Genomic DNA, 23,592 nt, shown 5'->3' on the forward strand with positions numbered 1-23,592 from the left:
AGCCCCGTATTTCTCTTCTTCAGTGTTATAACCTGCAGATGAATAACTTGTGTAGTAAATGTTTTTTAAAAGATAGGGCACTCTTCAACTGTGGGCTTGCTATCGAAATGCTATGGAACTGTTCTGCAGGACAATATTTTGGAATAAGGAACATAAGCACACACTGGTTAATCCAAACCTTCTTATCAGACTTGCAAACATACACAAAGGTAAGCAGTCATCCATGCAGGAATAAAAAGGTTCATGTTGTATATGGAAAGAAAAATGAGAAAATGAGATGATCCTCTGTTTCCCAGAAGGTAAAGAAATCACCTATGCAAAATAGGCTCTTCAAACCGATTTACCAGTATGTCTCAAGGAATTCAAATGAAGGGGGGGGGGGGGGAGAAATAATTTTAATGGCAAAGCAAGGAACACACACATCTTGGTATTCATTTCATTTGGTTTAATTCCGCCAAATCATTTAAACCATATGAACATATATCAGTTCCACAGCCTGTTTCATGCATTGCACAAAGCAGGCATTGCTTATGAAAAGGTTCATGCCACCAACCAAAGGTTTCATCCCTTAAGGTGTCACAACACTGATGCCCTTCAGAAACATAAAAGGTATGATGCCTGCTTGACCTTAGAAATAACCTCCTCCAACTGATGGCCTCCTGATGTTTTGGACTGTAACTTCCAGCAATTCCAACCCCAGCATGACTGTGCTGGATGGAGCTGATGGAAGTTGTATTCAAAACATCCAGAGGGCACTAGGTTGGGAAAGGCTGCTTGAAGTTATTGAAGCAGTTGATATATTAGATAGTTCCAAGAGACTGACTGCTCCCATCTGCTTCTCCCCAAATACAAGCATTTTCCAGCATGAATTTAAAAGAATGTTTATTCATACTTTAAAGACAGAACAAGGTCCAGCGTTTCAGTAACAACTCAATGCTTTGCAATATCTGATCCCATTCAGGTGAGGCTATTTTGCTGAAATGGCCCAGCAGTTGATGAGAGAGAAAGAAAACTGTTTTGATTGGAAGATTTGATGGACGGCATCTGGCTCCTGAGAAAGTGAGGCAGAAACTCAAGCTTCTGAATAGCCCTGGACCTCTGGACACAGCTTGCCTGCTTCTTCATCGCAAGGACAGAGTCTCCAAGATATAGAGAAGATAGATGCAAGCTGCACCTCTATCTTTTAAGTGAATAAAAGTGATGATTCAAATCAAATCCAGCTGCCTCTTATATTTCCATTTTCCAATCAGAGACATGAACTGCTTGGGAGGGTTCTTTGTTGCACCATGGCTACTCAGTCCAGGGTCCTGTTGGCAAGCAGAGTATCAAGACATTTCAATAAATGCCATAGGTAGGCTCATCACTGTCCCTGTATCTGTCCAGGTACCTCAGAGGCTGGAGGTGTGGAAACAACTTCTGCGGTGGATGATATGTAGGGGGACGCACAAAATCAAACACAGGCTCCTTCATGTCTGCAAGGGGCAGATTGGAAGTTAGCACATCCTAACATCTACAAATTCCACAAGCACCAACCTGAAGCATCCTCCGGCTCAAAGACACCGATGATCTCCAATGGAAAACGGTGACTTTTGGCCAACTAACAGAACATGATTTCCTTGTGCTCTGGCCCTAATGATTTCTAGCTTTTCTGCTGCGGAAACCTGTACAAGAATGCAGTTGCCCTTCCTGCTAAATTGAAATCCAGCCCACCACATAGCTCCAATCCAGCTGTCCAAATACTGATGCTTTGCTGGCTTCAAACTGTTATGGGTCTGCAAGCTCCCCTGTCCCAGGCAGCTTTAAATGAAGTACTCTAGGTACTTCCCAACATGCTATCTCAATACTTGCTGTATGAACTGGGCTTTGTGGTAAGCAGCTTCCAAAACCTCATTGCTCCACAAGGATCCTGAAGTCCCTATCCAAATAATCACCTCTCCAAGCAGTTCAGAACAAGTCCCTCCCTTCTCTGACTGGGAACTTGGGACTCAGTGGGTGGAAGAAAAAGTTTCCCAATTCTGTATACTTTTATCAAGTTCTATTGCACTCTTCCCCAATTTTCTCAAGTTTTAAATTTAGCACGCATTCAGAAATATTTTGGTCTTGCATAATTACTGGACATGTACTCCAGTCACAATTTTTTATTACTAAAAAAAAATTATTATTAATTTTATTTTTTAGTACTAAATTATATGTACAGTCCATTACTTACCAAGAAGGTGGTGAAAGACCCGTGTAACCGAATCATCCCACTGGCATTGGAAAAATGCCAGTCCTGCAGGTGTCATGTCACTCTGATGCTTCTTGTAGAAGTCGAACGTCTTGAACGTTCTCATCTGGAGACTGTGGCTGAAAAGATGAGAGGACAGAGATGCAATGGAACCCTTCTGCTGTTATTTCTAGCTACCTTCACTACCCTGTTCAAGCCACCACCAGTTTCCTTCAGTAGAGTAAAACAGACACATAGAAGGGTAAATAATATTCTCTATCCATCAGGTAGCAATTGCTCCACCAAAGAAACCACTGAAATGGTAAGTCTTAAGGGCTTAGGGGGGTTTTCATTCCCCACACCGCCAGCCTCGAAAAAGGCCTATTTTTTTAGATTCCTTGGGTGAGAAAGCAGTTCAGAACTAGTTTAAACTTCTAATATAAATGTAGGAGATATTCCCTGGAAGGAGGGAGTTGCATCAAATTCACCCATGGCTACACCGTTTCTTGTTAGAGGGAAGGCTAGCTGTGTTTCTTGTTCCTTCCATTATCTCTAGCAATTAGTTTTCCATGCTCTTTTTCTTTCCAGAAAAATAAGGGGAAATTAGCTGCAGTCACAAAATTAAAAGACGCCTGCTTCTTGGGAGAAAAGAAAGAAAAATTATTTGTGTGATGTTTATTTGGATGGCAAGCCATAGCTTGGAAGGCAGACTATCACACAGAAGTAGCAAACTCATGCAAGAGCAGTTGCTACTCTTGACTTCAAGCCCAATTGTTTACAATAGGTGAGGTTTCAGTGGGTACTACTTAATAGGTGGGTTTCAACTCTTAAAATCTATTCCTGGACACATCTTTTTTACTTAAGTGTCCCCATCCCCACCCTTTTCAACTTGAGCTGTGCCTTACTTTCTGGCTGTACTGTTATTTGACCTAATTTTTAAGTTTCAGAGAATACTGGATAGTTCACAATTCTACCTTCAGAAATAAGCCTGTGGCTCCTTTCGCAAAAGAAGCCAGAAGTTGGAAGCACCCAATGATTCCACCATAGTTGTGCAAAATGGGAAGAGTTACCATGGCACAGGCCGCTCATCTTCAGTGAAATCAATGGGATGGAGCTGCTTGAAGAGAAGGAAGACGAAGCGATGGTATCCAGTTCCTCTGGCAGGGAATGCGGGGAAGTAATGGCAAATCTCCTTGCCCATCTCCATTTTGTTTCCTGGAATGTTTGTCCTGTTGAGTTAAAAAACGATTGTCAAGAGTGAGTTTGTCTGTATGGTATTTGGAGTTCAAATGGCCATTACACATCTGAAGAGGTAAAGACTTGTCCTCATTCTAAATTGCATTCCCTAAGGCTACCACAGTACAAGCAAAAGGGGCGGAAAGTGGCTCAATATATAAAAGCAAGGCTCCACCTCAGTGGTCCTCAAACCATGCTCCATGGAAGCCTGGGGCATCTTAATGAGAAAAAAACAGTAATGTTGAATGTTGGCTGGCCTCCTGCTATCAACCTACTCGTACAGTGTACTGCCATAGTCAGAGGAGTATTCCAACGTGTGCTTTCAGTTTGCAGAAGGGATGCACAGTCTCATTAGGGCTCTACAAGAAGAGTTTCTGCATCCTAGGACATGTCACAGGAACCTCCGCAACCCATGGTAGGTGTGCAGGAACTTCACAGTAGAAAAGTCATTGTGAGAAGAAGGATCTTTGAAGGTAAAGAATCTGGTATGCTACGGACGTCTGCAGTCATGCAAATGTCAGTTGCTGCATGGACTAGGAAAGTCTGCATGAAAGCGGTAGTGGAATATTGAGATTCAGCTCCAAATGTAACCCAAGTTGGTAACTGATGCAGATGGATTAGTAGCCAATACTCACACCAGCCAGTGGAGATACTCTGAATCGGCATCACGCAGGTGCCCATCTGTGTGTATAACATAAACATAATCTCAATTAAATCATCATTATTCATGTACAGTTATGTAATGCTTTTTGTTATGCTCTTTCTGGCTGCACAAATGATTCTTTTCCTTTGCCCTAGCTTGGCCAAGCTCTAAAAGCTCCAGATCACTCAGCATCTTAAATTTTTTACTATACCACTGGCAACTCCTTCATAATCTTTTGCAACCAGGATTTCTGCTGTTACTGCAGAACCTGCACATTAACTAGTAGCCTCTCAGAAAAATAAAATCTGGGCCATTCCTAGGGCGAGGAAACCTTTACTCACCTAGGTTGGTGAGCAGCAGAGTCCATAAGGACCCTTCATCTGCTTCAAATGAGACTCTGGGAGGGTTAAAAGCCTAAACAGAAAAATACAGCAATGATTACAAAGTAGCCAAGACTTTTGCCTACGCTCCCAAATATGATTAGTTTAAATTTCACCCCATCTTTTGTTTGCCAGCTTCTATCAGTCCAGCCAGATCTAGACAATTCACACTAGTTACAATTATTATCTTTGCAGAAAGATCATAAAAACGGGCATGCTTTAATATCAAACTAATAACTGACAAAAGCGGAGAACAAGAGACTTTTGACTTTTTAAAAAATATTTAAAAATAGCCTGAAGATCAGGATTTGCTACTGGCATACAGGATTTGCTACACAGATACTACACACTGAAGCGACTTCAGGGGTCTCACCAAAAAGGGATGTAGGAAAACATCCTCTTTTCCAGAAGGAAGTGGGGAAAATGGCATATAATATATAGCTTTTTAAATAATCAAGAATGAATAAGGTAAAATTACATTCAATAGAGCCAGATAGAAGAGGACCAATACCACAAAGAATACTAATTATCACTATGAGTCATGAAAATTCTGAAGTTAAAAAAATGACTTGGTGTAAACAGACTCCCAGATTAGTTGCCTACATTAAGCGGGAAATTAAGTCTGATGAACACTGTACTTATAAATAAACATCACAACAATTAGACTAATGAAGCTGTTGGTATATGCCATTGAGTGGGTGGGGGAGACCAAAGCAGTTGGCAAAGTACTCAAGAGAATCTGTTTTCTCAAAATGTTTACTAGATGAGTTGTGGTTTAAAAAAAGAGAACAGGATATTCTTCCCCTCAAAGCTTATGCATTTGGTACAATACCTCTGTGGGTGTCACCATATTCCCATGATAAACTGGCATAACATATTCATCATCCTGATTGTATTCCACCCTTAAAGGAACTTGGGGAACAAAGAAGGCATCATCAAACAAGTCCCGGTACAGTCCATAGTGTTCTGCCACTCGCTGCCTGTGGGATGGGCCAAAGGTTCTCTCCCATTCAGCTCTTACATCATCAAGGGGAATCAACACTGCAAACAGAAACACAGCACTGTGAAATACTGAGTGGAAAAGCTTTAGTGAAGAGAAAAGGAATAAATGAGGCGGGAGCTGTGACCAACATACATTTCCGTAGGCGGGATGCTCTTTCCAATTCCACTCGATTCTGTTTCATTATAGCTTTTCTCTCCTTAAGTGTTTTTTTCCATGGTGGCGGAGAATAAGGTAGCCCAATGTCGATCTTTGCCTCTTCATCTATAGTTTTTAGAAAAACAGAGAAAACATAAAGTAAGTCTCATGACATACTTTCTGCCTCTGGATTCGCTAAGGGACAAACTATAAATGACTGGGAAATTGGGTGGCTCATGCCTTGCCTTATGGTGTTGCTTAATACTCGCAAAGCTTAAAAGTTACCTGATATCCCAAGGTAAGTAGAAAGTGTCCCCATTAAGACTTGGCACTTATTGAGCACCTCCAATCTGCAGCAGGACCCCAGTACACCCACATATGTGCATGTATAACTCTTTAAAATGAATGAAGAAAACCATTACTCAGGCTCACTACAAAGCTGTGTGTTTCCAGTTCAGTAGCTTTCCTTAGTGAACAGTATGGGCAGTTCTGTTTCTCTTTAAAGTTTAACAACAAAAGGTGAACTTTTTATTGCCTTTTGTTACCTTTCTCCTGTGCTCCCACTCAATTGAATATAGTGGTACCTAGGGTTACAGACGCTTCAGGTTACAGACTCCGCTAACCCAGAAATAGTTCCTTGGGTTAAGAACGTTGCTTCAGGATGAGAACAGAAATCGTGCAGCAGCGGCATGGCGGCAGCAGGAGGCCCCACTAGCTAAAGTGGTGGTTCAGGTTAAGAACAGTTTCAGGTTAAGAACGGACTTCCAGAATGAGTTAAGTTCTTAACCCGAGGTACCCGAGGCATGTAATTTGCTCTCAATTCTATGCTCGTTTACTCAGGGACGAGGTCATAATATTTTCACTCCCACTCTTCAGTCAAAAAAGCTCCTAAAGCAGTTCACAAGATCAGTAGTAAGACAGTCTCTGCTCTCACACTCATCTAAAAGGAGGGAGAGGAAGGAGGCAAACAACAGGGCCAGGCACTGGTTTTTAAAAGTCACCATTCTTACAGTGACCACATGGGACTGAAACTGTTCAGATAGTCAAATGGAATGGCTGCTGCGAGGTGACAGTCTATCAGCAGAGACAATGTGATATCCCTGCTTTACTTTTCTTCCTGTACTTGGCATTCAGGCACTTGCCCCCCAAAAGCACACATAGGATTGAACTTTCCACATGAAGATAAACTATTCATACAAAAAGGAGAGGAGCAGAAGAAACTGGACTGGACTTTTCTGTCCTCCCTAATGTTGTACCTTGCTTTGGAGTGACATATCGCCTGTAGGTTTTCCACCACTGAGGTTTCTTTTGTGCTTTCTCTGCTTCCTTGAAGTAGCGAGTGAAGACACGGTACTTTTCTAGCACCTCCAATTTACTAACATCAATATCTTCATTAGGCATTGGCCCGAGAGGTACTCCCACTTTCCAGAGAACAGCTAAAATAAATTAGCAAAAAAAGTATAGAAGGTTTGGTCTACATTTTATTTGAACCTGTCCCATTCAAACAAAAGCAGAAGTAATGGGTGTGGGGAGAGAAGAGACACTAGTAAACACTGCAACACAAAAGTGATGGCAATACGCAGACATGTTTTATACTTAAAACACTTACAAAAACTTTTGTCCAATTGCATTTCCACCTTTCTGTTCCAACAGCAGATGAGGCAGAAACGAATGAATCAGACTTTGGGGCAGTAAACTATGTTTGAAGCTTCACTACCGAATGTGCAAAATGAGAGTGGCATACCACTTTTTGTGTTTCTTCATATATTTTCAAAGATGCAAAGAAGACTAAACTGATTTCCTGCCAAGTCAGAAAATGTGCTGCTTCCTCATAACATGAATATATTCCACAGCTATCCATCCTCTCAGCTCATATAGGTTTACATGGGAGTAGAGTCAGTAGACTATTATATTGGCCATTCAGGGCACGACACAACCATCAGATACAAAACTCAGGGGTCCAAAAACATTTCCCCTCGGATTCCTAAATTATCAGGGCTAGAGAGAACTTAAGCGTCTCGAGTCCTTCAGTAGCGGAGGACAAGTTACCCTAAAAAAAGAGCAGGCTAACGGCTTCCTGCTCCCGCTCCTCCGCCCCTCCCTCCATCATCATCCTCCACTGTGGAAAGGAGACAGCCGTCACTCACCAGAAGTACTAAAAGGCCTAGCATTCCGTAGTCCGTGCAGCGCAGCGCTCAGGATGGGCGCCGCCATTTTGCGGGCCACGGCGTCGCTCTCCTGGAAAGCCCTCGCGGCGACGCGCAATCTGGATGACGTCACGCAGGAGCGGTTGTCTCCAAGAATGCCTGCCTATTAGCTCTCAAAGAAACAAAGCCTTATTCATGCTCCTTGTGGCGCAGTCCAGGGTTTTTTTTTTTATTTTATTTACTTTGCTGTCATCACTTGTGCTTATGATTATTTTGTGGAAAGCGAGGTGTTTCAAGGTTTGCCATGTACATATAGGAGGCGCGCTTTCTCTCGGTTCCTGCTTTAAAGGAGCGGCAGCAGAGAGTGTTAATGTCTACGGCCATACTACCCTGAACACGCCCGATCTCGTCTGATCTCGGAAGCTAAGCAGGGTCAGGCCTGGTTAGTACTTGGATGGGAGACCGCCTGGGAATACCGGGTGCTGTAGGCTTTTATTATTTTATTTTTTCCCTCTTTTGTTTTCAGGTAACCTTCTTCTGTTTTTGTCTCAGATTTCATTGCAGGTTTCTTCTTCTTCTTTTGTTTTTTATTTTTAAAATTGCTTCTGCTCTCGGCACCCCATTTCAGCCTGGCTCCTACCCAGCTGCTTCCTTCCTTTTCCTATGAATTCCATACTTGGGCCACACTGTAGGCAGGTATGATCTGGGTTCTCCTGCCATGATTAATATTTTGAGCACTGTTTTGCAGTTGCAGTTGGGCAGACGGTTGAGCTCCATGCTGGATACTATACTACACCAATCAGCGTAGCAACTCCATGCTGGATACTATACTACACCAATCAGCATAGCAAAGCATTGCAAAAGGAAGCAATCCTACAAAACTGGCTGCAGTTTCCCCCATTTTTATTTTTATTTTAAATTGCACAACTTTGCAGAGGAGTTTATGAAATAATTCCCCTGGCAATCCTGAAGCGCTTGTTTGTGAGCAGAATTATCAAGAATATTGGGGCCAGTTTGGAGATTATTTTTGTAGTCAGGGAGGACTAGGGTCTCAGGTAGAAAGTCCAATACAGTATTGGTTACTTCACAATGGATGGCCCATAACAGTGAAAGAAGGCAGTGGTCCAGCACTTGGTACTGCCACATGTACTCCCATCCAAGTACTAATCAGGCCTGATCCTGCACTACTTGCAAGATCAGATGAGATCAGGATAGTATAGTCATAAGCAATTATTATTTCTTCCCAACTTTGCTGCAGTCCAATTATCTTTGAAACTAGGTTATAATAGAGCCATGATGGATTTAGTGATGTGAACTTGGATAGCTTTTGTTTACCGGCAGGTAGCAGTGTTGGTTTGCCGTAGTCGAAACAAAATAAAAAAATTCCTTCCAGTAACACCTACTGGAAGGAATTATTTTATTTTGGATAGCTTTTGTTAAAGTGTCCCCTCTTCAGATGGCAGTCCTCTTTGTGTCTTTTACAGCTACATAACAGGAATGAAGATCACAGAGATAAAATTACCTTTTAAAAAAAAAACACCTGCCACATTACCCCCTCACTACCTCTTCCTGATCCTAATTCAGTGATTTCATCTAAAGAATTGTGAGATTTTTCTTCTGCCACAACTTCCCATTATTCTAGGTTTAGGTAAGCACAGCTAAACCCTTTTCTACACTGTCTGATCAACTAAATGCCCAGTTCTGTTTTTATCTGTTTGGGGTTTTTTTAAAAACCACCCTTTACAGTTCAAATAAGCAGCATTTGTCCTTGATGGAAACTCTGACCAAAAAAACAGTGACATGTGGAGATTAAACACCTTCTGCCACCTCTTGCTAAAATATATTATTCCACTAAGCAGTTTGTTTTTCCTATGGCTACAGATTTTTATTAAGCTTTCTGGCCTTAATGGAATGTGCCAATTGCTGAGAACAGATGGCTGCTACAGAGAAATAATGAAAATGGAAGTAAGTCACTGAAGATTATGGGGAAGAGGAATGAAATCTCTTTCTGCCTTTCTATTAAAATAGCTTTTTGTTTGTTAGTTGAAGTCACTCAATTTTTACAGCTTAATAGACTGGTGGTTAATGTGACTGGCTGCAGCTTGGTTTAAATCAGATTTTCACAATTGTTCACTGTAACCGCACAATTACTGTCACCAACAGCAGAAAAACTAGCCATTAGAAGCTAACAGTACTTTTCACTGCCACTTCCCCCTTTGCTCCTGATAATTCACTTAAGCAGAAGTGAAAGTTAGCATTGCTTAGTTTAAATCAAGAATAGCCAACATGGTGGCCTCCATATCTTGCTAGACTACAACTCCCATCGGCCATGACTAGATGAGAGTTGCAGTCCAGCAACATCTGGAAGATCACAGGATCTCCAGCCCTGATGAATGATGAATAACAGCAGAAGTTAGTATTCTTAGGATTGTAGACTTGGTACATCTGCCACTTTCTTGCAGATTCAATAGCATACCAGAATTTTAGATTTGCTTATTTAAAGTGAATTAATGGACTCTGGTGCCCTAGTGCAACAAACACACTTTTCTTAAAAGGGCCTTTTTGTGGTATAGAAAGTGGTGGGGAAATGCACTGGGAAGTGTAGAAAGAACAAATTGAATGGCTCAGGACTACAATACCTCAAGGACTGCATCTCTCACCTATCCAGACCCTGAAATCATCCTCCAAGACCCTTCTTTGTGTGCCTCCTCCATGTGAGGTCCAGTGGGTGACAACACAAGAACAGGCCTTTCCTGCAGTGGCTCCCCGTTTGTGGAATGCTCTCCCCAGGAAAGTTCACCAGGCACCTTTATTATACGCCTTTAGGCAAAAATGTTCCTCTTTAACTAGGCCTTTGGCTTATTGACATCCGATGTCCTTTTAAATGCATTGTGGTTAGGAGGCTTACTGGTATGTTTTTGTTCTTATTTTTATTATGCATTTTCTGTTTTTTATATTGTAATTTTATGTTGTGAACCGCCCTGAGATCTACGGATCTGAAGGGATGTATACAAATTTAATAAATCATAACAAAGAACAAATGACTAATGGGAAGTTGTGTAAACATCCGACAAGGAAATCAGGATGAATGCTAGACAAATGCTTATTGCTGTGTAATTGCCCTGTAAATGAATCAGAATGAATGCTCAATAAAGATAGAATATGATCTAACCTCCACAGGAACTTTGTGCAAGCAAATCAGGATGAATGTCTTAGCAAGTATATAATCTGGAGAGTCTTCTATTGACCTTTTTTGGCTCACAGGGGATGGGAAGTGCCCCAACGAAAGGAATGCAATAATAATAATAATAATAATAATAATAATAATAATAATAATAATAATAATAATAATAATAAAAAAATAATAATTTATACCCCACCCATCTGGCTGGGCTTCCCCAGCCACTCTGGGCAGCTTCCAACAAAATATTAAAATACAGTAATGCATCAAACATTAAAAGCTTCCCTAAACAAGGCTGCCTTCAGATGTCTTCTAAAAGTCTGGTAGTTGCTGTTCTCTTTGACATCTGGTGGGAGGGCGTTCCACAGGGTGGGTGCCACTACTGAGAAGGCCCTCTGCCTGGTTCCCTGTAACTTGGCTTCTCCCAGTGAGGGAACCGCCAGAAGGCCCTTGGCGCTGGACCTCAATGTTTGGACTGAACGATGGGAGTGGAGACGCTCCTTCAGGTATACAATACTGAGGCCATTTAGGGCTTTAAAGGTCAGCACCAACACTTTGAATTGTGCTCAGAAACGTACTGGGCAATAGGATGGAGAGACAGGGTATGGCCAGGAGCACCTTGCTACCCAAATGGATCAAGCTCCAATGGCACCTAAAAACAAAAAGCTTCAACCCAAAAAACTCCTATGTTTTTCACAAAAGCAGGGAGTTACAGGAAACTGTAAAAAGTTTTATTTTACAAATTTAGTATCTGTTAAAGTGAGGTTTGGCATTTACATGTTTACATTTACCACCGCCCTCCAGAAGCATTAAAAAATATATATATCAAAATGATAAAGATCCATCTTTATTAGGAGAAACCATCAATCCCTTCAGGACTCTTCCATTCTCATGCTGACTGGGATGGAGCATTGTAGGAGGTTTTCTTCAAGGTTTCTAAGAAGAACTGTTCTTCCTCTAAGAAATCATGATCCTGTTTTAAAAAAAAGAAAAGTCAAACTAACAGGATCTGTGGGTGTCACAGACTCATTATGCTACCTTCCCATTCACCAACTTACTTTAGTGAGTAAACCACTTAGAGGTTTTATTACAACCAAGTGGTATATAAATATCATTAAATAATAATAATAATAAATCCATCTGTCTTGTGAGCTAAACAGAGCTCTTCTTTAAATAAGCATGCAATGGTTGGAACTGAAACTGAGCTATGTATAAATATGTAATATGAAAGTTGTATAAACAGCATCAGGACAGAAACAACAAGCCCGGGGCAGAGGTAATGTTCCCAGGCTACAGAAGAGCTAGAGAATTAATTTTTACCCGATCAGCTGAAATCTTATGCAGCACCAGTTTAGCATAGAGATCTGCTGGTCCTGAACTGGATTGGCCCTGAGAGGTTCCGGGGTTGGCTTTAGGTAGGTCAGTAAGAGGAAGAGAGAAATCTGCGAAGGAAATAAACTTAGCTAGAGTAACGAGCCTCCACACAAAGGCCCTCACAGATCATGTCCCAAACATCTCCAAGGTTTATCCTTAGGATTCCTGCCAAAAACACTCCTGAAGGGATTGGTAGCGGCTGCGTAGCTACTTACAGTGTGTCCTGGAGATTGCATTGGCCTGAGCTCCTGACAACGGCATCTGGGATGTGGTCTGGAACACCAATGGATTGCTTGGAAGTCCCATCCGCAGTTGTTCAAGCTGCCTCCTTTGCTGAGACAGGCTGAGGTGCTCCTGACAGAGTCCGGTGTGAGAATGAGAAAGAGAATGAGAAACGTTCTGGTGGGAGGCTCTGTGGTACAGGGCAACAAACCCACGTTGAGCAGGTGTCCTGTGCACAGAATGAGGTTTTTTTAACTTGCCATGTGCCTCCTAAATTTATTTGTTTGATTGAATGGGATTTATTATTGCCCCTTCACCCAAAGGTGGGTTACATTGTGTAAAGTTACAAGCAAAAACAAAACGTGATAAAAGCAGCAGCAAATCAGTATGAAATAATGGAGGGAGTGGATCATTTCACATCAACCCTTCATAAGCCTGAGCAAAGAGATGTGCCTTGAGCTGCCTACAAAACTACACAGCATGAGCAGCAGATGCACCTCACAGGAGAGAGGGGAGAACATTCTAGAACACAGGAGCTACCACAAAAAAAGCCTCCTGTGTGTCATTGTCTCTTGCACCACGTTCTGAAAGCTGCCCCAGAACAGACCTGAGGGGTGTATGAGGAGAGGAATCTCCACTGCACAGGCAGGGTGGGATTTAAAAAAAAGTGGTACAGTGGTACCTCAGGTTACAGACTCCACTAACCCAGAAATAGTACCTTGGGTTAAGAACTTTACCTCAGGATGAGAACAAAAATCGCGCGGTGGTGGCGCGGAGGCCCCATTAGCTAAAGTGGTACCTCAGGTTAAGAACAGTTTCAGGTTAAGAACGGACCTCCGGAACGAATTAAGTTCTTAACCTGAGGAACCACTGTATTTCTATCTTTTGTTCAGGACAGCTGTCCTAAACTAATAAGTCTAATAAATATTATTATGAATTATTATTATGAATCATTATTACTAATAATAATGCCGTGACTGACAAAGATGTTGGCACACAGGCAACAAAATAGTTTAAAAGCTTCAGAGAAATCACCTGGTGCAGCAGTTCCTCCTGCTCCCTGAGTCGCTCCATCTGATGCTGCACAAGACGCAGCCTGGCCTGATGCTCCGACTCCACCTTCCTTGCCTCCATGAGGGCTCTTTCTCCCTCTTCATATTTCTCAGATGATAGCTGTGCAGTGTGAGGAGAAAGAATCATCAGGACCCAGTTTGTTACTACACATTCGGTGTTACTGTGTGCTTACCACAACAAAATCCATCTTGAGCCACAAGCAGTGAGATCTTAATTCTATTTTCCAAGGAGCAGGTGATGCCACAAAATAATTTCCTCTCCTCCTCCTGTTCCGGGGGTCCTCCAAACCCTCCTGGACAGATCTCAGAGGAGACAGAGGTTGTGCTGGGGGAGGAAGTCCCACTTTGCAAATGGAACTCATTCTGCTGGCTTCTGCTAGAGCAACAACTTAGTTGAAACTGGCACAAAGGGTTGACTCCAATGAAGTAATTGCATAAGCAGAATGACTTGTGATTGTGCAATTTAACTTTCCCTCCCTCTCCCCCCATGTGCCCTTTGCATCCCCCACTCCCCACCAAAATCTACTCTCAACCCTGCAGGGCAGGTATGGGGGGAGTTTGGGGGGCATACAGTGGAAAGATAGACTGGAGAAGTTGCATTGGACAAGTTGTTCTATTCATGCAGTGGGTTTGTTGAATTCAACCCAAGAAGTGTGCTTCAGCATCTCCACAACTGAGAGAACAAAATATCACATTCTGATGTTACACCTAGGACTAGAAACCAGACCATCAGAAGCCAAACCTGTTTTTTGGCTCCTACATTCTGCTCTGACTCAGTTTCCTCCTCCTTCTGCCTTCCTAGCACAGCTAGATGTGTAAAGGGGGAAATGAGGCTTTCTTACTTTGCTCATGCTATGGATTTCTTCAGTCCTCTGCTTGACGTGCAAAGCTGCTGCATTGACCCTTTCCTTTTCCAGCCTCAGCTCCTGCTTCTCTTGCTCCAGAATCTCCCGATCTCTCGCCAGCTGCTCCTCCCTCGATCGCAGCTCACTGGCTTTGATTTGCAGGTCTGCACGTTCCTAATAAAAAAGAGCCTGTCAGATTTGCTATCTTGTATTACTGTGAATGGAATATTAGGTAAAGGTAAAGGTACCCCTGCCCGTACAGGCCAGTCTTGCCAGACTCTAGGGTTGTGCGCTCATCTCACTCTATAGGCCGGGAGCCAGTGCTGTCCGCAGACACTTCCGGGTCACGTGGCCAGCGTGACAAGCTGCATCTGGCGAGCCAGCGCAGCACACGGAACGCCGTTTACCTTCCCGCTGGTAAGCGGTCCCTATTTATCTACTTGCACCCGAAGGTGCTTTCGAACTGCTAGGTTGGCAGGCGCTGGGAACGAACGACGGGAGCGCACCCCGCTGCGGGGATTCGAACCGCCGACCTTTCGATCGGCAAGCCCTAGGCACTGAGGCTTTTACCCACAGCGCCACCCGCGCCCCTAATGGAATATTAGGTAGCTCCTTATAATGACTTAGATCCACCTAGTTCAGTTCCCACATAATTGGGCAGCAGGCAATGGCTATTCGGGAAAAGATCGTCTACTTAATTTAATTACTGCATCTTATATTTCCATGCCTACATTGTATTGTTTAATTCTTTGTGTGTATGCATAATGGTAGAAAGACAAAGTAGAAATAATATATTACTGTAACCATGCTGGTTGGGCTGAGGGGAGCTGAAGTCCAACAACATCTCAAGGGTTGCAGGTTCCTCACACATACCTTATTGTTATTGCATTCTGAAGAGCAACGCTTCACAAGCCCTGACCTAAATATCCACTCAGATTCTCCCACCTCTTATTTTCACTTCATATCCTTTAGGCCCTAGGCTGCAGCCTTGAAAGAAAGCTCCAGAACTGAGCAAGCTCTCCTTTAGCTCCTTTTTACCTTTGCCAGGCTCATGATGGCCCCTTCTCTCTGAGAGTCAATCTGCAGAGCCCGGTCCACCTCCCTCTCTGTGCGTTCTTTGCTCAGCCTCTGTTGGGTGTGGAGCTCAGACCACTCTGCAGCAAGCTTATGGCGCTCCGCGGCACATTTCTGCATGACGGCCTTCTGCTCGTCAAGCAAAGCATTCTGGGAGCAACGAAGAGAAACACAGGGAAGTAATGCGTACTTCTTGAAAGCCTCAGAACGACATATAATCCAACAAGAGGCCTCGTACACCAAAATGGCATTTTTAAAGGTTGATATGTGTGTCTTGAACTTATAGTCAGTTGCCTAGGCGGGGGGAGAAACCCAACACATTAAAATTCTCTTTGTTGTCACGGAGGAACCTCTATCTGGAAACAAGAGCAGCAGGAAATGCAAAAGGTGTATAGAAATTCCCCTCCCACCTTCCAGGTTGGTATAGACTGCTACATATTTACAACCGGATCAGTCCACACTTTGCAGTGTGTTGGCAACATCATTTTGCTAAAAAAACAAACGAACAAAACCACCAAGGGCTCTTCTAACCTTTGCCCTCTCTAGCTCTTCTTTCTCCATGCTCAGCTGCTGGGTCATGATTCTCCTCTGCTCCTCTAGTGAGTGTTGCAAGGATGATGCTTTGGATTGTTCTGCTGTCACCCTCCAGCGTTCCTAAGGTAGAAAGACACAAGATCTGCTCAGGGAAGGCTCATTCCACCATTAGGCAAGGAAGCAATGTAGTTGGGTGTGTCAGCCGTCCAAGGGGGAGGCAAGAGGGACGGACTCAGTTGGTTAGCAGGTCAGAGTGGACAACAATATACAGAACAGTTACTAGAAAAGCTAAGGCAGACACACCAAGGCAGGGTGGTAGAATTACAAGATCTATTGCTTGTCTGCTAATTAAAGGAATATTTATGCTTCAGGGCTTGAGCTCTATTTTGTCTGTGTGCAAAGGGTACCGCTGAGCCTCTTGGGCTTGCCGATCAGAAGGTCGGCGGTTTGAATCCCCATGATGGAGTGAGCTCCTGTTGCTCTGCCCCAGCTTCTGCCAACCTAGCAGTTTGAAAGCACGCCAGTGCAAGTAAATAGGTACCGCTGCAGCAGAAAAGTAAATGGTGTTTCCATGCGGTCTGGTTTCCGTCACGGTGTTCCGTTGCACCAGAAGCGGTTTAGTCATGCTGGCCACTTGACCCAGAAAACTGTCTGTGGACAAACCCCAGCTCCCTTGGCCTGAAAGCAAGATGAGCGCAGCAACCCTAGAGTCACCTTTGAGTGGACTTAACCGTCCAGGGGTCCTTTACCTTTACCTTTATGTGGGTAATTACAGAAAGAGTCCTACATCTAAGGGTTGTAACCAGTGTTGGTCCTACTCAGAATAAACCCAATGAAGTTGGCATTACTAACTTAGGTTTGTTAATTTCAGTGGATCTGCTTTGAGTAGAGTTTAGTTGGATACAATCCTAGGGCAACGGGGTGGTGGCAGTGGCTACTTTAAGAAGAAATCAGGGCTCAGTGGAGCAGCAGAAGGACAAGCTCTCATGACAAGCTGAGGACAGGCCCTTGCAAGGAGGCAAGCAAGGGTGAATAGTGGGTGTTGCTCAACTGAAAGCCGTTCGAGTCACAGCTGTGTCATCAACCTAATGCAAATCCACACCACACAGCAACCCTTCACTTAGTAAAACTAATGTACGCAGACAAGTTGTTATTGGCATTCACCTGTCTTGGAAGACAGTGGAGGAGTACGCCATGGTAATGGGGGCAATTCTTAACCCCTGATCAGTGAACAACTTGCTTTTTCTTATTTTCTTCTGTTAACTCATGGGGGAGGGGCAAGCCCCTCTGAACAGTTCTGGAAGAATAAACATGGCTTAGAACCACGCTCAAAGTTTCAAACTGGGAACAGGGAACCTGTGGCCCTCCAGATGTTGTTGAACTCCCATCAGCCCGGACCACTGTCCTGAGCTGGGGATGGTAGGTGTTCAGTACCTGAAAGATCACAAGTTCTCCATCCCATCCCTGCTTTAGAGACATGTCATTCAATTAACCATGATAAATAACAAATTTCAAAATCCCTTTTGCTAATATAATTACAGTGGGTAAAATAATTTCCTCCACTCTTTCAATGCACGTTTGTGAGACCTTTTCCTAATTCTATGTTAAGACAGGTTATTTTATTCTGAATTAGTTTACCAGGAACGTTTTCATATACAGCAAACTGGATCAGAACCATTGCTCCGATCTCAACATGTCATTCTAAATCAATAAATATGTCCACCCTTTACCATTTTACGTACAGTTACGATCTTAAGAAACTGGTATTAATGGAAGTTGTGGGTTCCCTCAGTAAAATTCTGCTTACCAAATCTGATATTCACTTGCCTCTTCTGTGCACGCTACTCCATGCCTCACCCTGTAAGTGGCAGCAGCCTGAGTGAGGCTGTGAGGCAACATTTATTTAGTGGACCACTTAGTTTCCACAACGCTAGTAAATAAATGTAGTTGAAAAGGGCTCAGGAATCCAGTGGATAACTCAAGCCACCTTAAAACAAGCATGTTATTTGAGGAGGAGCTGGGGAGGAAAAACAGGTCACCCTTTAAAGTTGCGAATCCCAGAAGTCACATTCTTGCTACAATAAATGGCTGCCATTCCAGCAATAGCTCACCTGCTCCAGAAGGCGAGTCTGCTCATTCAGCCTGGCCTCCATCTTAGAGATGACCTCTTGGAGCCGGTTGCGTTCTTCTTCCATGTCTCTCTGCTGCCGGATCAGACGGTCTTCCAGAACTTCAAAAGGGAGGAAGAAAGAATTACCGACACTTTGCAAGGCTCCAATAGTATAGGGGCTTATCTCTTTGTTCAAATCAACCCTCCCCGCTGGTGCCAACAGTTTTAGACTGCATAACTGGTGCTAACCAGCTTATCCCTACCAATTTCCAAGAAATTTGTAATTTTACCTCACACAAATGAAGTGGAAGATGAGGCACCCCCAGGCAACAGCCTCCATCACATTTTATTTGCCTTTGTAAGACACAAAAGGGAAAGTTCTGGAAATCCTTCTGCACTGACTCCACACTAGTCTCATGGCCCTGCAGGAGAATCTGCTGAAGCTGATTCAAAACCTCCAATTCCTAAATTACAAATGCCCCAGTGAAAGAGGAAGTCCTGTGGAAGTGGCATTTAGGTCCCTAGTGTCAGGAAGCCACGTACCCCTGAGTTGTTCATCCCGTTGGCGAGACCCAATCTCAAGTCCTTGGGATGTGGTGTGGTGAGTGGCCTCCACTTTGTTAGCAAGGTCATTCAGGTTGCTGGAGAACTTCTCCATCTGACTGATGACACCATTCAAAGACCTGGAAAAAAGCAACGTGAGCGCCAAGTTGCCCAGTACTATGCATCCTTCTTATGCAGAGTGAGGCTTAGATGTTGCTTCTACTGGAGGTGGGCTAGACACATTTTGGCTACTTGGTCATAAAGGACGCAAATTTAGAGAGGAGGAGTATTGGCCCTTTTTTGCCCAGGATATGCAGGCTGCATTTCTGGCCAGCATTTTATTTATTCATTCATTTATGAATACCACTTCCCTTTCCATGAAAGATCCTGAAGCAATTTAACAATAACAAAACTAGATTTTTTACAGATTTATCAGTTTAAGATCTTTGCGCCAGTGCCTCAAAATTATCAGGTCTTGCTTAGAACTTGTGTGTGTTTGGGGCGTGTGGCCTCTAACCTCCACCTCCACCTGAACTCCTGTTTCTCTCACAACAGCACTGTTAAGCCACCTTGTCACTGGAAACAGCCTCGGCAATCCTCCTGAATTGCCCTTTTCAGCTTAGGTAGCAGCATCCCCAAACATACCCATTGAATCTCTCATCTTATCCCGTTTTAACATGTGGAGGGTTCCTTCCCTGTCCCATTCTTTGCAAAAACCCTCAGCCTTCTCCTGACCCGTTTCACTTCCCCAGTTGTGCTGCAAGAGCAAAACAGCCTACGGTTCACTTTGGCCAGCCTCCCTCAACCCGGTACCCACTAGGTGCTGTTGGACTTCAGCATTCATCATTCCTGACCATTGGGCAATGCTGGCTGGGGGCTAATGTGGCTTGGGAGTCCGGCAATACTGAAAGGCACCAAGTTGGGGAAGGCTGATCTTGGCAAAGGAGGGAAGGAAGCCTCTGCCACCACTCCCTGTGGCTGATGTTAATTCAGTGCTCATCTGAGAAGCAGAACCACTCCCGATGGGGCCACTGGCCAGTAGGAGAGCAGAGGACACCCACACCTTCTGCAGACATTGATCATATTCTCCCACTAACCCTGAACACCTGGATTTGTGTACCAGACTGGAGCAGGTATTCTTCCTTGTACAGAGAGGCTCTCAATCGTCATGTGTATATGAGAATTCCTATACAGTGGTGCCTCGCAAGACGAAATTAATTAGTTCCGCAAGTTTTTTCTTCTTGCGAGTTTTTCGTCTTGCGAAGCACGGTTTCCCATAGGAATGCATTGAAAATCAATTAATGCGTTCCTATGGAAACCGACTTCAGACCAGGTCCGGGGACAGTCTGTCCCCCGACCTCTTCTGAAGGCTGGGGGGGGGGGACAAGGGCTTTTCTTCCCACCCCCAGCATTTTAAAAAACCCCGGGACAGCGGAGGGCTTCTCCGCTGTCCGGGGTGATCTTAAAATGCTGGCGGGCGGCATTTTAAGATCGCCCCAGGACAGCGGAGGACTTCTCCGCTGTCCGGGGCGATTTAAAAGCCCCTGGGAAGGCAGGCAGGGGGGACAAAGACTTTTGCCCCCCGCCAGCCTTCAGAAGAGGTCCTGGACCTCTTCTGAAGGCGGGTGGGGGGCGAAAGTCTTTGCTCCCCCCCGCCTGCCTTCAAAAGCCCTCCGGGACAGGCAGGGGGAAGCAAAGACTTTCGCCCCCCGCCCGCCTTCAGAAGAGGTCCAGGACCTCTTCTGAAGGCGGGCGGGGGGCGAAAGTCTTTGCTCCCCCCGCCTGCCTTCAAAAGCCCTCCTGGACAGCGGAGAAACGCGCCGCCCGGGGCGATTTTAAACCCGCTGTCCCGGGTTTTTTTAAATGCTGCCGGGCGGCAGCACTGCTGCCCGGCAGCATTTTAAAATCGCCCCGGACAGCGGAGAAGTCCCCCGCTGTCCCGAGGTTTTAAAAAAACCTCTCCGCCCCCCGCCAGGCTTCGGAGCAGCCTTCCGAAGCCTGGCGGCGGGAGGAGGTCCGAGGACAGTGGGGAAGACGCGCTGCGCTTCCCCGCTGTCCCGGAGATTTCCCTATGGGCTTTAGTCTTGCGAAGGAAGCCCATAGGGAAATTCGTTTTGCGAAGCACCTCCAAAATGGAAAACCCTTTCGTCTAGCGGGTTTTCCGTCTTGCGAGGCGTTCGTCTTGCAGGGCACCACTGTATGTCTGACAACTCTGTTTCTGACTACCTGCATTCAAGTATCCCCCTTCTGGTTACTGCTGCTGAAAGACTAGACACCCTTTGAGCACTACAGACAATTCTCCATCTATGCGCCTTGTTTCCTAGCACTGGCTTCTCTTTCTTTCCAATTCCTTGAGCTCGCAGGTGAGCAGCAGGTGTTACCTGGTGTAAGAGGTGGCGCTGGTCACTGCGTCGATCTCCTGAGCCTTCAGCTGTTTCAGACGTTGCAGTTGCTCTTCGTGGTCTTTGCGCATTTCCAGAATAGACATCCTGGGGGTCCCCAAAGGGGAAGGGGAAAAAGACACTAGACCCATGCTTGCTAGGAAAATGGAGTAAAACAAACAGGTTCTTGGGACGAATCTCACTTCAGAGTTTGCGCCAATCTAAATTGTGCGCTCTCTTTCTCTCTCTCAAGATACAAAGATCTTTCTACAAATAAGGCAAGCTTTCAGGTCACACAGAAAGTGTGGCCAAATGTTGGAAGAAGAAGAAGAAGAGTTTGGATTTGATATCCCACTTTATCACTACCCTAAGGAGTCTCAAAGCGGCTAACAAGCTCCTTTTCCCTTCCTCCCCCACAACAAACACTCTGTGAGGTGAGTGGGGCTGAGAGACTTCAGAGAAGTGTGACTGGCCCAAGGTCACCAACCAGCAGCTGCATGTGGAGGAGCGGAGACGCGAACCCGGTTCCCCAAATTATGAGACTACCGCTTTTAGCCACTACACCACACTGGCTCTCATCATACTGGAAGGACTGAAGTTCGAGCATTCGTCAATGGGAAAGCAACAGGATGGACTGTCTGACTTGGGCTTTGGAAAGCCACCCAAATCCCTTTGAACCTCCCTCACCACATACCGCTGAAGCTCCCGTAGCCGGTCAATATCCTTGGCCTTCTCCTGCTCTAGCTCTGTCAGCCGGCGCTGGTGTTGGGCCAGCAACTCCGATTTGGCCTCCTCTGCATTCTGGCAGCAAGATAAGTATCGACCCGCCAGCTCTTGGTTCTCTTGCCGGAGGCGCTCCTCACGCTGGTGGTACGAGTCCTCAATCACCTTTACACGGTTCCTATGTCAGGAGGAAAAACACCACCACACGGGTTCCCAAGCGTGTTTGGGTTGAAAGAAACGATGTAGGATATTCTTGTGTAATTGTTCACTCACTAGTATTTAAAGGGAGGGGGTGTTGTTGCTGTTATTGATCTTAATTTTTTGTATCTTTAGCTTTTCTATCTTATGATTCAATGTGGAAATTGTTAATTTGGTTCTGTACTTTTTTATATGTGTTATTGTTTATGACTATTGTTATATTTGTAATTATGTAATTCTTTTCTTGTTGGAAGCTGCATTGAGCATCATTTTTAACTAGGGAAAGGAGGCATACATATAAAATGATGTCTGCCTGTCCATCTTTAATTAATGAACTGCTTTAGGGGGTCTAGTGACTGGCTTGCGACTTATTTGCCTGTATTGCTGTCTAGGTTTGAAAACTGAGCTTCTCATATCAGCATCTCCCTCTCATTTTCCATATACATTACATTGTAGCACCAATAACCTCATCTTCTAAAAGTGGTTTTTATTTGGTATTATCTGTTTCTTATACTGTATGTTTTTAACCTTTTATGATACAGTGGTACCTCTGGTTACGAACTTAATTCGTTCAGGAGGTCCGTTCTTAACCTGAGGTACCACTTCAGCTAATGGGGTCTTCCACTGCCGTCAGCGCACAACTTCTGTTCTCATTCTGGGGCAAAGTTCTTAACCTGAGGTACTACTTCCGGGTTAGCGGAGTTTGTAACCTAAAGTGTTTGTAACCTGAGGTGTTTGTAACCCGAGGTACCACTGTATGCTTTTTGGGTAGCTTTGAAACACTGGGAGCTTCCCACACAACCTATTTATTGAGCACCCATCCTGATTTGTTTGCAGAGAGATTCCACAAGTTTGGCTATTCAATGAGCATTCATCCCGATTCGTTTGTGGGGAGGTTAGATGAAGATGTGTCAAAGCAATAGTTCCAGTGGTAGAACTGTGATTGTAGCAAACTCCTCTAGCTCTCTTGCTCAAACAGGCTGGGAATGGCAAGGAAGATATATACTGCTCGTACTGCATGTCCGCTCAGGGAAGGGATGGAAACACACTTCACAGTGAGCCTAATTATTTGGAAGGAGGCAAGAAGAGAAAATGTGCCTGGTATACGTAGGAAGTCCCTGTGGGAAGATGTGCCTATGAGTAAGTTTCTGTAGTTCCTGTTTCATATGGATCTTTGGGGCAGGTGCTCTAGGATGAGTTTGTGTGTTCAGAACAACCAGTGCCCAGTGGAGGTTGGTCCATTAAGGCGAATGGAGCGCTGCCCCACCAACATCAGTCTGCTCTCAGCCAACCACCACCCTCTTGCCATTTTGCTTACAGACAGTAATGGTGCAGCTCTCTCCGCCTGCCATTGGTTCTAGCGCCACCTACTGTTGGTCTTCCTGCTTCCTGCTCTACTTGTCCCACTGAGCACCAGCAACAGCTGCCAATACCTGTGAGCATTCTCGATGAGCTCCAAGTCTTCTTGATGGCGCTGCTGTAAACTTTCCAGCAGACGTTTTTGCTGATTCTTCTCCAGCTCCAGCCGCCTGACCTAAATGAATTTTTTAAAAAACAGTTTACTTATGAATATCCATAAACAGG

General features: G+C 44.5%; 2 protein-coding genes and 1 non-coding gene across 11 annotated transcripts in view; 1 reads left to right on the forward strand and 2 right to left on the reverse strand.

Annotated features, from left to right (window-relative positions):
- Positions 1 to 865: 865 nt before the first annotated feature.
- Positions 866 to 7,880, reverse strand: MRPL38 (mitochondrial ribosomal protein L38). 2 transcript variants are annotated; one of them, XM_028716932.2, is made up of 9 exons: positions 7,751 to 7,880; positions 6,860 to 7,039; positions 5,601 to 5,729; positions 5,298 to 5,506; positions 4,427 to 4,499; positions 4,078 to 4,123; positions 3,277 to 3,435; positions 2,210 to 2,346; positions 866 to 1,472 (listed from the first exon to the last, which is right to left on the reverse strand). In XM_028716932.2, the coding sequence occupies exons 1-9, from the start codon at positions 7,815 to 7,817 to the stop codon at positions 1,336 to 1,338; spliced, it is 1,137 nt and encodes a 378-aa protein (XP_028572765.2). In that variant the 5' UTR covers positions 7,818 to 7,880; the 3' UTR covers positions 866 to 1,335. The 2 variants fall into 2 exon arrangements, with proteins under 2 accessions (XP_028572765.2, XP_028572767.2); XM_028716934.2 differs by lacking the exon at positions 6,860 to 7,039 and having other exon boundaries at positions 7,751 to 7,832.
- Positions 7,881 to 8,122: 242 nt separating this feature from the next.
- Positions 8,123 to 8,241, forward strand: LOC114593082 (5S ribosomal RNA). The gene has a single exon (XR_003705588.1). It is a non-coding gene; the product is annotated as a 5S ribosomal RNA (ribosomal RNA).
- A 3,407-nt stretch (positions 8,242 to 11,648) lies between these two features.
- Positions 11,649 to 23,592, reverse strand: part of FBF1 (Fas binding factor 1) — a 28,492-nt gene continuing 16,548 nt past the window's right edge. For all 8 annotated transcript variants that reach the window (XM_077924225.1, XM_077924227.1, XM_077924226.1 and 5 more), the window contains 12 exons: positions 23,442 to 23,542; positions 21,782 to 21,988; positions 21,088 to 21,195; positions 18,707 to 18,846; positions 18,165 to 18,283; positions 16,051 to 16,173; positions 15,484 to 15,669; positions 14,443 to 14,619; positions 13,563 to 13,700; positions 12,521 to 12,659; positions 12,252 to 12,373; positions 11,649 to 11,904 (listed from right to left, as the gene is read on the reverse strand). In XM_077924225.1, coding sequence (XP_077780351.1) covers positions 11,821 to 11,904; positions 12,252 to 12,373; positions 12,521 to 12,659; positions 13,563 to 13,700; positions 14,443 to 14,619; positions 15,484 to 15,669; positions 16,051 to 16,173; positions 18,165 to 18,283; positions 18,707 to 18,846; positions 21,088 to 21,195; positions 21,782 to 21,988; positions 23,442 to 23,542 — 1,644 coding nt within the window. In that variant the 3' untranslated portion in view covers positions 11,649 to 11,820. The remainder of the gene's footprint in view (positions 11,905 to 12,251; positions 12,374 to 12,520; positions 12,660 to 13,562; positions 13,701 to 14,442; positions 14,620 to 15,483; positions 15,670 to 16,050; positions 16,174 to 18,164; positions 18,284 to 18,706; positions 18,847 to 21,087; positions 21,196 to 21,781; positions 21,989 to 23,441; positions 23,543 to 23,592) is intronic.

This window comes from Podarcis muralis, chromosome 2 (assembly GCF_964188315.1).
Source record: "Podarcis muralis chromosome 2, rPodMur119.hap1.1, whole genome shotgun sequence".
Lineage (NCBI taxonomy): Eukaryota > Metazoa > Chordata > Lepidosauria > Squamata > Lacertidae > Podarcis > Podarcis muralis.